The sequence below is a fragment of the Amphibalanus amphitrite genome, unplaced genomic scaffold, assembly GCF_019059575.1.
Source record: "Amphibalanus amphitrite isolate SeventyFive unplaced genomic scaffold, NRLGWU_Aamphi_draft 000069F_arrow, whole genome shotgun sequence".
Taxonomy (NCBI): domain Eukaryota; kingdom Metazoa; phylum Arthropoda; class Thecostraca; order Balanomorpha; family Balanidae; genus Amphibalanus; species Amphibalanus amphitrite.
Genome location: NW_024881565.1, coordinates 589768 through 604568, shown reverse-complemented (window position 1 = coordinate 604568; position 14801 = coordinate 589768). Strand labels below are relative to the sequence as shown.

Here is a 14801-nt window from a genome sequence, read left to right as displayed (position 1 = left end):
ACTTCGTTATCAGTGTTGCAAGTAACTAACCTCATATTACAAAGTCTTGCTAGGTTATCGGGTTATCACATTAAATTTTACGAGCTCATCAAATGCCATAATGTTCATGCTTCATAGTTCTTGGTGACGCTGGCAGCCTGGTTCATAGCAATATTGCATCGAACACTGCGATAGACGTGTGTGCGCTGAAACAATGTGCTTTGGGAGCTTATCAAATCACAATCTTATTGTTTAGGGTGCTAAAAGCGGCCGAACCCCCTGTTCTTCCTGTCGTCTACAGTAGCCAGTGCTCAGTGAGGTATGAGAATCAGCGTTTCACATTTTTTTACATTGAACTATCGTGTCAAGTGACAGTAGTTTGTATTAATAAGCACAGCGGATTAATCGGTGAACCAACAACGGCACTTCGCATCGGAACACCAACAGATGTCAGCACGCATGATAAAAGACCCAGCACCGGCGCACGGCATCATCAAAGCTCATGACTTCATTGGATTTCAAATATCGTAAGATTATCAAAATATATGGAATATAACCACTCTGAATCACAGTTTTCAAGCTAGGCCCCAAGCAATCTTCGTGGTCGGCTGACAAGCCCCACGCATGCAATCAAGATACATTGATGGCACGCAATTAGGTACATACATGTCAAAATAAAGTTCCGGTCCTCAAAAAGGCACCTAGCTAACTATTTCCAGCGATAGATCGGTAATACGGCTACAATGCTTAATCAAAGTGATTAGTGGGCATTGTCCTGCTTCTAAAATACCATTCAACTGTAGGCATATAACAACAAACACTGACGTAGCCCCTGGCATTCGCCTCTGATCCACCGTAATACCGTTCCAATCCGTGACCGCAGCACACATAGCCGTGGCCAGCCCTGGGCCCGCGAATCATCCCACTTTTAGCGACGCTCTACATCTTCAGGCACGGTTGATATCCGATATCTGTACGGTGAAGTAGAGCGATTACTCTTAAACTGTCCCACACTAACTGCACTGTCGAACTGGTAAGCACCGCCGACGGGCCTGCCGACCCTCTACCATCATCTCACGCCATCAGCTCACGGGGTAGCATGACACGGTTAACTACGAATCCGAATAGATTCTGAAGAAGGCAGTGCAGAAACCTGCAGAGACTGGCTTAGACAAGTGCGGTAAACGGAAATCCCGCACACCGGAACTCCCAGTCCAAAAAATTGGTCCCGAGCCCTGCGGTCTTACCCCTAGTCTGAACCCATCCCCCTTTCGAGTTTTTTTTTCGCGCATAGGGGTCCTAAGCATCTATCCCAACACTGCTTCTGCGCCCTTTTGGTGCCCCTGGTCTGACCCCGTTAACAGCGGCTGCCCCATGGCTTGTAGGAGCGATACGCGCCTTTGACCCGCCCTACATGCAACAATCCTGGTTGAATGAGGGCGTGCTGCTGTCGAAATGGAAGTCGTCCTCGGGATATTCGACGCCGGCAGACTTCCTCATGGCCTCCACCATCTCGGCCGTGCGGATGGTGTCATAGAGAGACATCAGCGGCGACTCCTTCAGACCTGTAGCGGAACGGGGCGGCTCGGCGACGCGGAACGGTCACACATCCCACATACAGCGCACTGAGACTCACCGAGCGCCATGGCTACCAGAGCACGCAGTGTCTAACGACTAAAATAATGAAGGTTGTTGAGGTCGCATATCCATAAAATCCCAACCGCAAAAAATCATGTTTGAAAAGAGTACGCACAGCCTGCTTTGCCAAGATTAAGCTGTCAAAAAATGCAAGGCGAATGGAAATAAAATCCCCGATTATTCTAATAACGGATTCACGAATATTTTACTTTGTTTTATCGGTACGCGAGTCCGCATAAACATCACTATAGTCCATGTACTATCTCTTGACTTCGAAAGACGTCTTGAGATTCTGCGCTATCAATAGCCGTGGGCACTCCATATAGTACGGCAAATAGTGAGACCTTATCGCGTTTCAGTAATCATCGCGTGACAGACAAGAGGCGGGTCCACTTGAGGGACAGTTCGGTACAAGTTTGATTAATTCAATCGACTTATGTGCTTCACTTAAATGGTAAAATGGGCTAGCTCGGTGGAAGAATACAGGAACCCGGACCCCAACGGACAGTCCGGCCTTTCAGGCCCCTCGTTCCCCCTGTTCAGCAGCACTCCCCACGGAGGGCGGCACAGGTAATAGTACGCACCTTTCCGGAGGCACTCGGCCACGTGCAGCGCCTCGTACTGGAGGCCGGCTGAGTTCTCAAAGTTGTACTGCGCGCCCGGGAAGGAGGGCGGCACCGGGTAGGAGACGGTGCCCGACGGCAGCACCAGTTCCGTGGGCGCGTGGAACGGCGGCAGCAGCTGCGCGCAGACCGGGGGGGGGGGGGCGTCAGTGGGTGCGGACGGACACGGCGGCCGCAGGGCGGGTCGGGGTCACGCTGGCAGTGGTCGCATGACACATAGGTTCACCACTCGCCACACAGTGAAGAAAAGCCGGGTTATGTCATAGAAAGGTTGCCGATCGAGGGCGGCATGCTGTCGATTTGAAAACACTCCGAAAAGGATGGAAAACAGCTCCATATTCCTAAGAAAAGTCCGATAAAGAATACACATGTCACTTTGATAAATTGACGATGACCATTCCAAAGATCGACGGTATACTGAACATCTCGCAGCAAATAGTCAAAACCCATCCGCACACGGAGACCAGCTGTGCTCCGTAGACAGCGCGCCCACCCGTGCCTACCTTCATGATGCCCTTTGTGCCGGTGATGACGGCCGCACACTCCATGGCCACCTCGCAGTGCGTGACCAGCGTGGCCAGCTCGCGGCCCGGGTAGGTGACGCTGGTGCTCAGACTCAGGTCACACCCCTCGTTGTTGAGGTGGCCCAGTGTGCGCAGCCGGCTCCAGCTCTGGTTATCCATCACCAGGTTGGTGAGCTGGGCGCAGTAGACGCCCAGGTCGAGCGCCGTGCCGCCGCCTGTCGCCTTCGTGCTGCCGGGGGAGCGCCGTCACCGGTCAGAGAGGTTCGGCAGTGTACTGAGGTAACAACAGACTGGGGCCCAATCAGTGTACTGAGACCAAACGGATGTGTCGGCCACTTCGGTGTGCTGGGGTCAGTCTGGTCCCCGTGTGTTCCGAGGATACTTTTTTCTTTTGCATTTCTCATGGCGTTTCCGGCAGACTTAGATAGCGCACATCAGCACTAAGCGTGTTCATGAGCCTACCTATGAGGAATTGAGCGATGCCGACCAATAAGAGTAATGGGAGGGTCGAGGACATCCCGCGATTCAGGTACCTAACACGACCGATTTTCTGGCAATAATTATAACCAGGCGCGCCGACAGCCGACCGGATGACGTCAATCGCCAGCCCCCCAGATCGCCTACCGCCGTACTCGGGAGTTGCGTGCAGACCGGGCGGAGATTGCACAGGGCGGCGCACCGGTCACCGGCCGGAGACAGAGCTATGCCATTAGCCGACGTCCGGTCCCGACAGCACCGACTCGCGTCCGGCGTGCGACATTTCAAACTTTGAAGGCCGACACCGCGCCGGCCAGCGACGGCCATTACCCGTGTGATTAGAGATTTCGATACCCAGGTGCCAGCCGACGCCTACCCGTCAGCTTTACGGTCTCGAAACTGACCTCTGCAGCTTCACGGAACGAACACAAAAGAGTACGGGTGACCACCGCGATAAGGTGATTTCCTGAGTGAAAAATACGCGAATTTGGCGGTCAGAGTCACCAATATTGAAAGTGGAAAATGAATAGGCATTTGCTTCCCTTAATATAATCAATTGTTAGCCATCTACCGCGAATGAGCCTGCAACAGTAATCAAACAATACACACGGGCGACGGAAAAGGGGCACCGTGTGTGGCGTGGAGTCTACCTGGAGGAGGTATGCCGCCCATCCCCTCCTCCACCGGCTCTACCCCGGCATTGGTGAGCTGGCAGCCTGCGGCACTGTCGGCGTCGCAACTCAATCAATCGATTGCTCTGAGCCCGAATACAAGCGCTTTAACAGGTAAATCGATAAAAAAAAAAATTAGCTAACAAAGTTAGATTGAGGAAGAATATTCATATTCATATTCGTTCTGGGCAAAAGTTTGACAAAAGTTCTGTTCTGATAAAAGTTCTGGGCAAAAGACAAACACAATCTCGTTCCGAACATTGCTGGAAATGAGCCTCTCCGATACAGAATCTGTCAGCCTGCTAATGGGTAAAGTTTGACGCCGAAGTCAGTTTCCGTATCGTGATCGGATCTGTGGTGCAGAAAACGCCATCAGCAAAACATGACGCAGCACTTACTATACGGACATTGACCATTGATGAGTACCAATCGAAACTCCGGCATATGGGGGGGGGGGGGGTAAAAGGGTGCCGCCCTCGACCGTCGTCGTCCCCGGCATCTCCACGAGCCACCAAGGCCGGTCAAGTGACGATACGGAGACCGCATGTCACCGTGACTCGGCAGAGGAGTAGCGGCCGGCGGTCCCCATACCGCACCTCCCCACCTCCGGCCACACAGGCCATGGATACAGGCAAGATGGCGGAGATATAGCCGGGGGGGGGGGCACAGGCAGACCGGGGGGGAGAGACGATACCGGGGCGGCGAAACGCACGGCGGGCGACGGAGGGCCGGACACCACGATGAAAACCAAACTTGCAGACGGGAGGTGCCAACGAACGCTGGATAGGGCGAAAACAAACAATACTGACGCCTGATGGATGGTGCACACTGCACATAGCGGTTTTTCAAATATGATACTGATACACTTACCAAATTGAGTGAGTCAAGCATGACGTCCGTCCCGTCCATTTTACATGACCGTTTATTTTACGTTGCACAGGCTGTGCGAGTACTACACCCGTCAAAATATTTGGCGAACAGGCTCAATTTCGTCACACCTACGGACGAGATTGGCTCACTTTATTTCGCAACGCGTGTTCGGCGCTGCAATCAACTAGCGACATTGGACCGGCGACTCAAACATTAGGAATGATGGCTGAAGCGATGGTTCCTGTTTCGCCCCATTCCTTTACTCACGACTGCTTCCGATGCGACATAAAGGCGATGATTGGGATATTCATGACAAACCAACATGAAATATTCAATAACGCGATCGAAAATATTAACTATGCTCAGATCAATGTGACGATTATATTAACCCGCGCCCTGCTGGGGGGGGGGTGTTTGAACACCCCCCCTTGTGGTTTTTCGCGAATATCTCAAAAACGGCGGCGCGGAGCGCCGCCGTTTTTGGTACACCTTATCCTACATCAATTCTACACATGTTGTGAAAATTTCAGACCAAGGTCATTCAAGGTCAGGTCACCAGGTCACTTGAAGTGACCTCACCACATAAAAAGTTTCAATGTCTGTCATAGCTACACCGAGTGACCGATCGCTTTGAAACTTTCAGCGATTGCTAAGAGCAATAGCATGTACAAAATGTATATCTCAGAATTTTGATATCGATGACCTAAGGTCAGGTCAATTTTGCGACCTCCCCATTATAAGTCAATGGGAGAAAATTGAAATGCGCCTCTTTTGGACGAATGACATTATAAACACTCCCAAACACTGAATTACAAGTGGTTTAGACACACTGAACATGAAAATGGTGTCCGTGACCCCTGTTTATGCCCTGAGGTCATCTTAGGTCACGAATGGTATCTAACAGTTTTTCGCAAATAACTTTTGATAGAGGCATGCTAGAGCGATGAAAACGCCTTAGATGTGTTCCGCTCGACGATACGGATCGACTGATATGCAACATGACCCTTTCCGGTCAGGTCATGACCTTGACCTGAGGTCAAATTTTCAAGTTGACCTTTCAAGGTCAAGTTATAGTTCATTCGATGCGTCTTGACGAGAGGAACACGATGCCGGTAAAAGTAAGCTCGTACAAGGCTTGGGTCAAAAGTTATTGCAGAAAAACTGTTTCCAAAAAAATCGTCTATTTTTGCAGTTTTTGCCCCCTGCAGGCAAAACCGTTGACGTTAGGTCAAATCTGAGAAAATTACTCAGAAAGGGCGTTAATAGGGCTATCGAATGCGCTTTTCCGCGGCGCTGTAGCTCTATTGGTTCCCGAGTTATGCGTTGGCTTCTTGGAAATTGTCGACATTCGACCTGGAAATCGGCGAAATTTTGCCTTTAATGACCTCTGGTGACCTGACCTTTGACCTGACCAAAAAATTGACCGAAGTGATTTCGTCATTATTTTTGACGCTCTTTCGAACGCCGCCTTCCGCGTTTCGCTACGTGGCCCAGGAGCCGAGTTAGAAGGGGGGGGGTGTTCAAACACCCCCCCCCCCAGCAGGGCGTGGAAATCCAGGACCCCCAGCCGGGCGCGGGTTAAAAAAACTCGCGAAAGTCATCAATGGTACAAACATCGAATCCTCGAGAATTAATAACCTTTTTTAAAATGCAAATGGCCAGTCTGTACTGCATGACTAGGAGAGGGTGTGTGACCGCTTCCATTGTGCCCGGTCATGACCAGAGAGCCGTGCTCTGCCGCGACACTCACCGGACTCGGTTGTTCTCCGGCGTGTAGATGCCGAACGTGGCGGCAATGTGTTTGACCTCTCCGATGGTGCCTGTCTTGAGCTCCTCCATCATGCGGCGCACGGAGGGGAAGCAGCGCGTCCAGACCGCCTCCATGAGGAAGGTGTCTCGCTCCCGGGCCAGCGCCACCAGCTCCTGCGTCTGGCGCACGTTGATGCAGAGCGGCTTCTCGCAGAGCACGGCCCTGCCGGCCTCCAGCAGCTGCTTCACCAGCTCGTAGTGGGTCGGGTTCACCGAGCCCACGTACACAACGTCTGACGGCGCGCCAACATACAGTCACATAATTAAATAGAGGATAGCCTGAACAATGCAAGAAAGACTTGTCCCGAGTTAATAAAATGCAGCCTGCACAAGTACATGAGTGCACATCTACTTTGGTATGTATAACAGTAAACATAACATCAACAGGGAAAACTTATCAATACACCTACTCAGAAATACTTAACTTATACTTCGAAAGCTTGTGCACTGAAAAGGTCAACTCATGTCAAATAAACTATGTTGCTTAGAGGTGCAGTTACTGACCAATATCCCCATCTGCAATCAGTTCTGGATATGAGCCATAGGCCTTCTCTATGTTGTGGCACTTGGCAAACTCTTGAGCCTTTTCCAGCTGTCTTGCTGCCACGGCTGTCACCTACAGTAAATAGAGAGGGAAAGTGTCAGCTGTTTCATAAAAAGCCCATTCATCCTATTTCTGATAAGTAGGTAGCTCTTTAGCTACCAAGGCTGACACTGAAAAGTTAAAGACAACTTCTGCATTAATTCAGCCTATCACTTAAAAATGTTGCTAATCTGCTTCAAAGGAAGAACATCAAGATGTAACTCAGTCGGGGAAACTATGGTAAAATCTGCTATTTTTAGCAGTCTGCTATTTTTAACAGAAATCTGCCAAAAATGGGTACGCATGTGACGTCATCGTACCCAAATATAGCAGATTTGGGTACGGCCCCATACAAAAGCAGATCTGCACCCTAATTGAAGCAAATGCGCATCAAATGCCTGGCAGATTCATGATTAGAATAGTGCTGAGAATGTCCTCTGATATTTTTATTCAGATCCGACTATTTTCAAATAATGAATTTGAAAATAGTCGGATCTGAACAAAAATAGCAGAGATCACTCTCAGCACTATTCTCATCATGAATCTGCCAGGCATTTGATGCGCATTTGCTTCAATTAGGGTGCAGATCTGCTTTTGTACTCAAATCTGCTATATTTGGGTACGATGACGTCACATGCGTACCCATTTTTGGCAGATTTCTGTTAAAAATAGCAGACTGCTAAAAATAGCAGATTTTACCATAGTTTCCCCGACTGAACTGGGAAATGGTAACCAAATATTACCTTTTGGTTTTCCTCAGGTGCCAGACTTCTTACTGCAGTGACAAAGTCATGTGATATTTTCCCAGTGCTCAGGATTCCCCATCGAATAGCAGAGGCCATGGTCCTGAAAATAACACAGTCACAGGGAACTGTCACAAATGTCAATCAAACTATTCAATCAAACTATTGAAATATGACTATTTCAGTGAAATCTTGGGTACCTACATATTTTTAAGTAGGTTATCACTAACCACTGAACATAAGGACATCTTAAGATGTATATATATATATATATATATATCTATATATATATATATATATATATATATATATATATATATATATATATATATAGATATAGATATATATATATATAATATATATAATATATATATATAATATATATATGTTACGGGTCATATGCTAACTTGGGCAGTATGCAAACTACCCGGGCAGTATGCAAACTACCCAACAGCCCGGGCAGTATGCATACCGCCCGGGTAGTATGCATACTACCCGACCCCTTGGGCAGTATGCATACCGCCCGGGCAGTTCGCATACTGCCCGGGTAGTATGCATACTACCCACCTTTTCTCTCACGGGCAAGATGTTTACTCGGGCAATATGCTGACCGTGGCCCGTGAGACTAGTTAATGCAATAGCTCACATATACATGCCAATGACAGACGCTTTAACCCGCGCCGGGGCGGTGCTCGGCGCCAGTCGTGCCGGGCTGGGGGGGGCGGGGGGGGGGGGGTTGAACACCCCTGCTCGACTCCCGTGCCACTTAAACGCAGTTCACACATGACCGTCAGTCTGTCGGTGTCGGGCCCGTCACCGTCGACCTGACGGCCTGCAGCCCGTCAAACGAAAGTTGAGATTTGGTAGCTTCCATTGGCTGCCATATGTTGTGACAGAAATGGCGTACCATTTTCGAGATGGACGCAGATGGGGGAAGGGGATGGGGGAGGGTAGAGGCGGAAAATATTCTGTGAATTACAGAAATAAAATACCACGCTTTTACATTTTTATGTCAAATAATGCTGCAATTTTATTTTAATGAAAATCACATCGGTTCGCTGACCTAAATCAGGGAACGAATCTCAAGATATCGCGCCGTAATAAACACTTTCGTCTTAACAAATGGAGAGAAAATGCTATAAATTATCTTAAAAATGCATTTAAGCTTCATGCTGCATGATAACAGGGTTGCCAGACTTGGCGATATGTCGCCAATTTGGCGAATTTTGAAAGTCATTGGCGATAGAAGCACGGCGTTTGGCGATAGGCGATAAAACGTCAAATATTGGCGAATTTCCAGAGTTCACCTCCAAATCACCGAATATTATTTAAAAAAATAAACAAAACAAAGCAAAAAACATCATCACGAAATATTTCGTAATCTGATTAATTTAACCTTCCAACGTTTCATATTAGGCACTCAATTATAAAATGTTCCTGATGAAAATATCTTCTACTTACTTGTAAACAACTTTGTGGCGTGTTGCAAGGCCCTAAATACAATGCAAGGCGTGTTGCGGGAATGGCAGGAACGGTTGCTTGGCGACCTTTGCTATTTCATTTGGCGCTGGTTAAGGTACGCTGTTCTGTAGATGAATATGAGAAACGAGATAGGTAAATCGTGAACTTGGAAACGATTCGTGAACACGGTTACACGAACGCCAACTTGCGTTTTTGTTTGTTTGTTTTGTTGGGTTAGCCCCTTTCAGTCTGACAAGACCATTGCAAAGCCGGAAGGATGATAGGAATTAGGGGGAGACATTGGTCTGGGCAGACACCATAGAGAGTCGCCGGGGCTGAGCCCGTCCGAATGGACAGGCCGACCAGCCCCCCATGCACTCTCTGCACCCGGCTACGGGGTGCGCTCCCTCGGGAGCAGCGGTGCCGCTCCAAGGGAGCAGCCCGCATAAGATAAAGGTGCCTGTTTAGCCCGGAGTGGGGTTGAGGCGTGGAGGAGAAGGATTTCTGTATCCTGAGGATAGAAGCACGGAAAGGTGCCAACTTGCGCTGCTACGTATGCTTAATACAGTGCATCCTATTTGGCGAATTTTGGCGAAATTCGAGGGGCGAATTTGGCGATAAGGACCATTCTGGATCTGGCAACCCTGCATGATAACGTTCTTTTTCCTCTTCCTCCAACACGCAGACATTCAAACCGACGGGCCCGTCACCGTCAAAAGTTGAACATTGCTGAACTTTTCAAAGCGACGGCCGTCAGGTCCGGCGCCGGCGCAGTCAGCTGTTGCCGGCCGTCAAACGCTGCCGGTTCACACATGCCCGTCGACCTGACGGCCGTCGCTCCGTCGGTTTCGGCCGTTTTGACGGTGTCGGGCCCGTCACCGGCAGACCTTACGGGCAAGTGTGAACTGCGTTTTAGCGGAACAGAAGTAAGCGGCATGTAAGATGCGGTAACCGGCATTCGAAATAGCGTCAAAGATCATGACGAAAGTGCCCTAGTCATTTTTAAGGTCAGTTCAAAGAATAAGGCAACAGAGGTTATCAACGATCAAATTTCGTCTTTTCATTTTTTTACATAAATTCGCCCATAACTCGGCAGATATAGCGCCGCAGAAAGACGCATTCGATAGCTCTTTTAGCGCTTTCTGGAATATGTACCTACTCGGAGTTGATCTAAGTTCAAAATTTGACCTGAGGTCAAGGTCATGACCTGACATGAAAAGGTCATGTTGTTTATCAGCCGCTCCTTATCGTCGAACTGAACACATCTAAGGTTGTTTCCATGACCATCGCTCCAACACGTCTTCATAAAAAATAATGGTCAAAGAACTGCTGGAGACCTTTTATGACCTGATATGACCTCATGGTCATAAAAAGGGGTCACAAGTGCAATTTTTTTTGATTCAGTGCGTCATGTTTACCTATAACCCGATGTTTGAGGGTGTTTAGAATGACGTTCATCAAAAGGAGCGTCCTTCAACTTTCTCCTGTCAACTTCTTAGGGTCGGGAGACTGTGCAAAAGTGACTTGACCTAAAGTCATCGGTATGATATCAAAATTCAAATACATGCATTTTGAACCTAATGTTACTCTTATTAATCGCTTAAAAATTCAAAGCGATCGTTCGATCGGTGTTATACAATACTGAACGAGGCCGGTGTAAATAAATTTTCAAGACCGAGGTCCTTACTGAATTTTTGAACGAGGCCGAAGGCCGAGTTCAAAAATCAGTAAGGACTGAGGTCTTGAAAATTTATTACTGTATGCCTGGCCTATTCAAATACATTAGCCAGAGGGGTGTGGTAATAACTGGTGTAAGCAAATTGACCACGGTCAAAAATGCATTACCAGAATACACTAAAGCCAACATTTTTGGATGGTCTCGTTCCTAAGTCGGCTAAGAGCTTCGGTCCAGAAAATAAATTTATCGTTGGCATACAGTAAAATACATACCAAACTCGGCCGGTGATAAATTTTCAAGACCTCAGTCCTTACTGATTTTTGAACTCGGCCTTCGGCCTCGTTCAAAAATCCAGTAAGGACCTCGGTCTTGAAAATTTATTTACACCGGCCTCGTTCAGTATTATATATCACCGGCCGAGTTTGGTTACGGAGCGAGCGAAGCGAGCGTAGTCTTTCCTTAGAAATTTCTGAGTATGAGCGGCCGGCCGGCCGGCCGGCCGTGGTCACGCTTTTGCGAGGCTTATATCTCAGCAACCACTTGACCGATTTACACGCGGTAATTTTTGTAGGGTAGCTTCATTCCTTCTACCAAGCATTGGACTATTCCTGATGCATGTGGGTGACCCCTTATGCACGTGCCACGTGCAAAACGAAGAGGTGTCCGTTTTGTAATTGTTGCAATATCTCGGTAACTACTTGGCCGATTGCGCTGAAAGTTGGCATGTTGGTAGGCACCCACTAGGCACTGCCTATACATGTGCCAGAGTTGGGGTGCTGCTGCACGTGCGCACGTGCAGGGGTCGTTTCCAGATCTCGGGAACGGCTGGACCGATTGCGCTCAAATTTGGTACACGGTTAGGGACCGGTTAGTAGGGTGCCGTGCACAAGTCAGTTGGGACCCATTTTGCACGTGCGCACGTGCAGGGTGCCGCTTCCAGATCTCGAGAACGGCTGGGCCGATTGTGCCCAAATTTGGCACATCGCTAGAGACCAGTTAGTAGGGTGCCGTGCACAAGTCAGTTGGAGGTACCCCCTCGCAATTTCGCACGTGCAAGGCCCACCCTCTCGCTCGCTCCGTTAGTCGCCCCAAAAGGCGTTATACTGGTATGTATTTTACTGTATGCCAACGATAAAATAATTGTCTAGACCGAAGCTCTCAGCCATTTTTTGAACGAGGCCATCCCAAAATGTTGACTTGGTAATTCGTTTTTGACCGTGGTCACTTTGCTTACACCAGTTATTACCACACCCCTCAGGCTAATGTATTTGAATAGGCCAGGCATACAGTAAAGCTATGGCGAGCATTCTAACTTTTTCTGGGGTAAGGTCACTTGACCTGACCTGGTAACCCGACCATAACAACTTGTAGGTAACGTCTTTCATGTAAATGGTTTCATGTAACATTAGCTATTGAAACTATAATAACGCCCTCTACAGGCCCAAGTGCCAAACGAAAACCAGCGAGTGATGGCACTATAAATCTGTCCTCATTTCAGATGAAAATGGCTTGTTGGCCGCTGGCAATGAAATTCAATGAAATTCTGGGGAAATACTTTAGGTCTTTATATTCAAAGCATTATTTCACCCTTCAATCGATAAATCACATTTGACGGCAAAAAAAAGACTTCGCCATTGAACTACGTTGTTTTTTTAAATTTAGTCCGAACCTTTTGAATACAAGGATTCACAGGGACAGAGCCCCCGCTAAGCGAAGCTTGTTGCGGTAACCCTGCCCTCTACCCTCCGATCGGGCAATGCCGGTTCTATGGCAGAATTTGGAGTCCAAAGTTTAAAATGCGCACAGAGCCGCGCACGACCGGTCCTCTCACTGACTTCGCTTGGCTACAGCCTGCCACAAACCGCAATCATACCTAGTCTGTTCCCGTCGCTCCTCCCAAAAAATCTCGGATGAGGTTGGATGAGCTTGGAGGAGAGCCGTTTCAGAGGAGCCACGGGAACGTTTTCGCGAGGAAATCAGCTGTTTGCGGGCTGTAACGGTCGGCGATTTATGGCGCGCAAACATAAATCAAGAGATAATAATCGCTTTCTAATAAAATAACCTTAGATTAATATCAAACATTTCTATTTAAAGATATCCAATCGTCATCAATCACTAAAATCATTTCCACTTCCCTCAAATCTCATTTATAAACAATTCACATTTGTATTACGTGCGCCAAATATGGCTACGCAAGAGCCGCCCTCGTCTCCCGGCTCACCCCCAAACTCACACATTAATTAATCGCGGTTACAGGGCTTTTTCCCTCGCGCCGTTTTGGCTTAGGTGCGAGGTTTTTGCCCTTTGCGTTAGGCGTCGGGTTTTTATTATTTAGGACTTTTTCTCCCGACCATTACACCCCACAACAAGGCCCCGCCGGGGGGCTGGAGCCTAGAAGGTCTTATACCTTCTGTCAGTGCGATGAAAGCTTCCCGGCTCCATTACACTGACACCAGCTCACAAGTGTTCATGTCTATTATGTATTGTTAATAAAGTCATTACCACTGTTGTGTTTGCGACTCCGGACATCTCGGCTCTTTGGCTATACACGTAAGTACCCCCCTTAGCTTTGATTCCACATTAAGATAGGATCCCACGTTGTTTTTGCTACCGGGTTCACATAAACCGGTTTAACGTAAGACTTGCTGCCCGGCGAAAATTGCCGGAGTAACTGCCCCCTGCTCGGGTATGGCACTAGGCCGACCGAGCAAAAAAAAAAAAAAAAAAAAAAATCCTCCAAAAAACCAACTTTCGTTTGGGATGAGCATAGATATAAATATCGGGGTTACATGAGCACAGTAAATACGTATTTAGCCGCTAATTCGAATTAGGAACGCATTACCGACTCATGTAGCCACCTGCTAGTACGAATCGGCGATCCGATCCGCGGTTACATGAGCAAAGCAAATACGTATCACGATCGGATTCACCGCTAATGCGAATCAGGAGCGTACTACCGACTCATGTATCCACCTGCTAATACGAATCGGCGGTCCGAACAAAATCCGCTGAGAAACAGGCTTAGAAGCGAATAGGACCAAGATACGTATTACAGGAACTATTTCTTTGCAAAAAGAAACATTAAAATGCAAAATAATAGGTATTTTTTTCAATTTCTTCTTTTGAAATAATATTTAAAAAATATGTCGGTATATTGTCAAGTTTTCAATAATAAATATTGTGAAAACCAAATAGTAAATATCCACATAATTTCAGTTGAAACATTTTTCTGACAGCACTACAGACGAATCAAGAGAGGCAATTGCCCAATGAGTCAAAACAAGACAACTTTATGTTTAACTTTTTTTTGTTAAGTTAAATGAGAATGTTTTGAGCAGATTAAATGCAAAAAAGACATAAGATAATAAATTTTTAATTTAGCCACCTCTATTGCTACGGAAGTGCGCCACATTTGTATGCTATTCCGTTTGTAATGCGCATCGGGCCGAGAGCCAAACTAGATCCGTTTGACGTCACTGATACGAATTTGCTCATGTAGTCGGTGCACTGAATGCGTTCTTGGGAAGCTGATGCGAATTAGCGATAGTGCGTATTTGGAACGGATCGCTCATGTAACCGAAACGTCCGACGGTCGTCAAGTTAGATGTAAGTGAATCCTAATCTATAATCTAAGATTCGGAATCGGGCGAGCCCCTACGATTTGGACCAAACTTGGTCAGTGGGTAGTACGTAACGTCCTGATTACGATGCACCCAAAATCTAAGCTCGGCCCGCCATATTTACG

The 14801-nt window shown here is 47.7% G+C and overlaps 1 protein-coding gene across 15 annotated transcripts; it reads right to left on the bottom strand.

Moving 5' to 3' along the window:
* Positions 1-343: 343 nt before the first annotated feature.
* On the bottom strand, positions 344-13022 carry LOC122378971 (trans-1,2-dihydrobenzene-1,2-diol dehydrogenase-like). 15 transcript variants are annotated; one of them, XM_043360720.1, is made up of 7 exons: positions 12930-13022; positions 7918-8020; positions 7096-7207; positions 6533-6824; positions 2744-2993; positions 2202-2358; positions 344-1544 (listed from the first exon to the last, which is right to left on the bottom strand). In XM_043360720.1, the coding sequence occupies exons 2-7, from the start codon at positions 8014-8016 to the stop codon at positions 1390-1392; spliced, it is 1065 nt and encodes a 354-aa protein (XP_043216655.1). In that variant the 5' UTR covers positions 8017-8020; positions 12930-13022; the 3' UTR covers positions 344-1389. The 15 variants fall into 15 exon arrangements, with proteins under 15 accessions (XP_043216655.1, XP_043216651.1, XP_043216648.1 ...); XM_043360716.1 differs by lacking the exon at positions 12930-13022 and adding an exon at positions 12892-12921; XM_043360713.1 differs by lacking the exon at positions 12930-13022 and adding an exon at positions 12861-12889.
* Positions 13023-14801: the final 1779 nt, after the last annotated feature.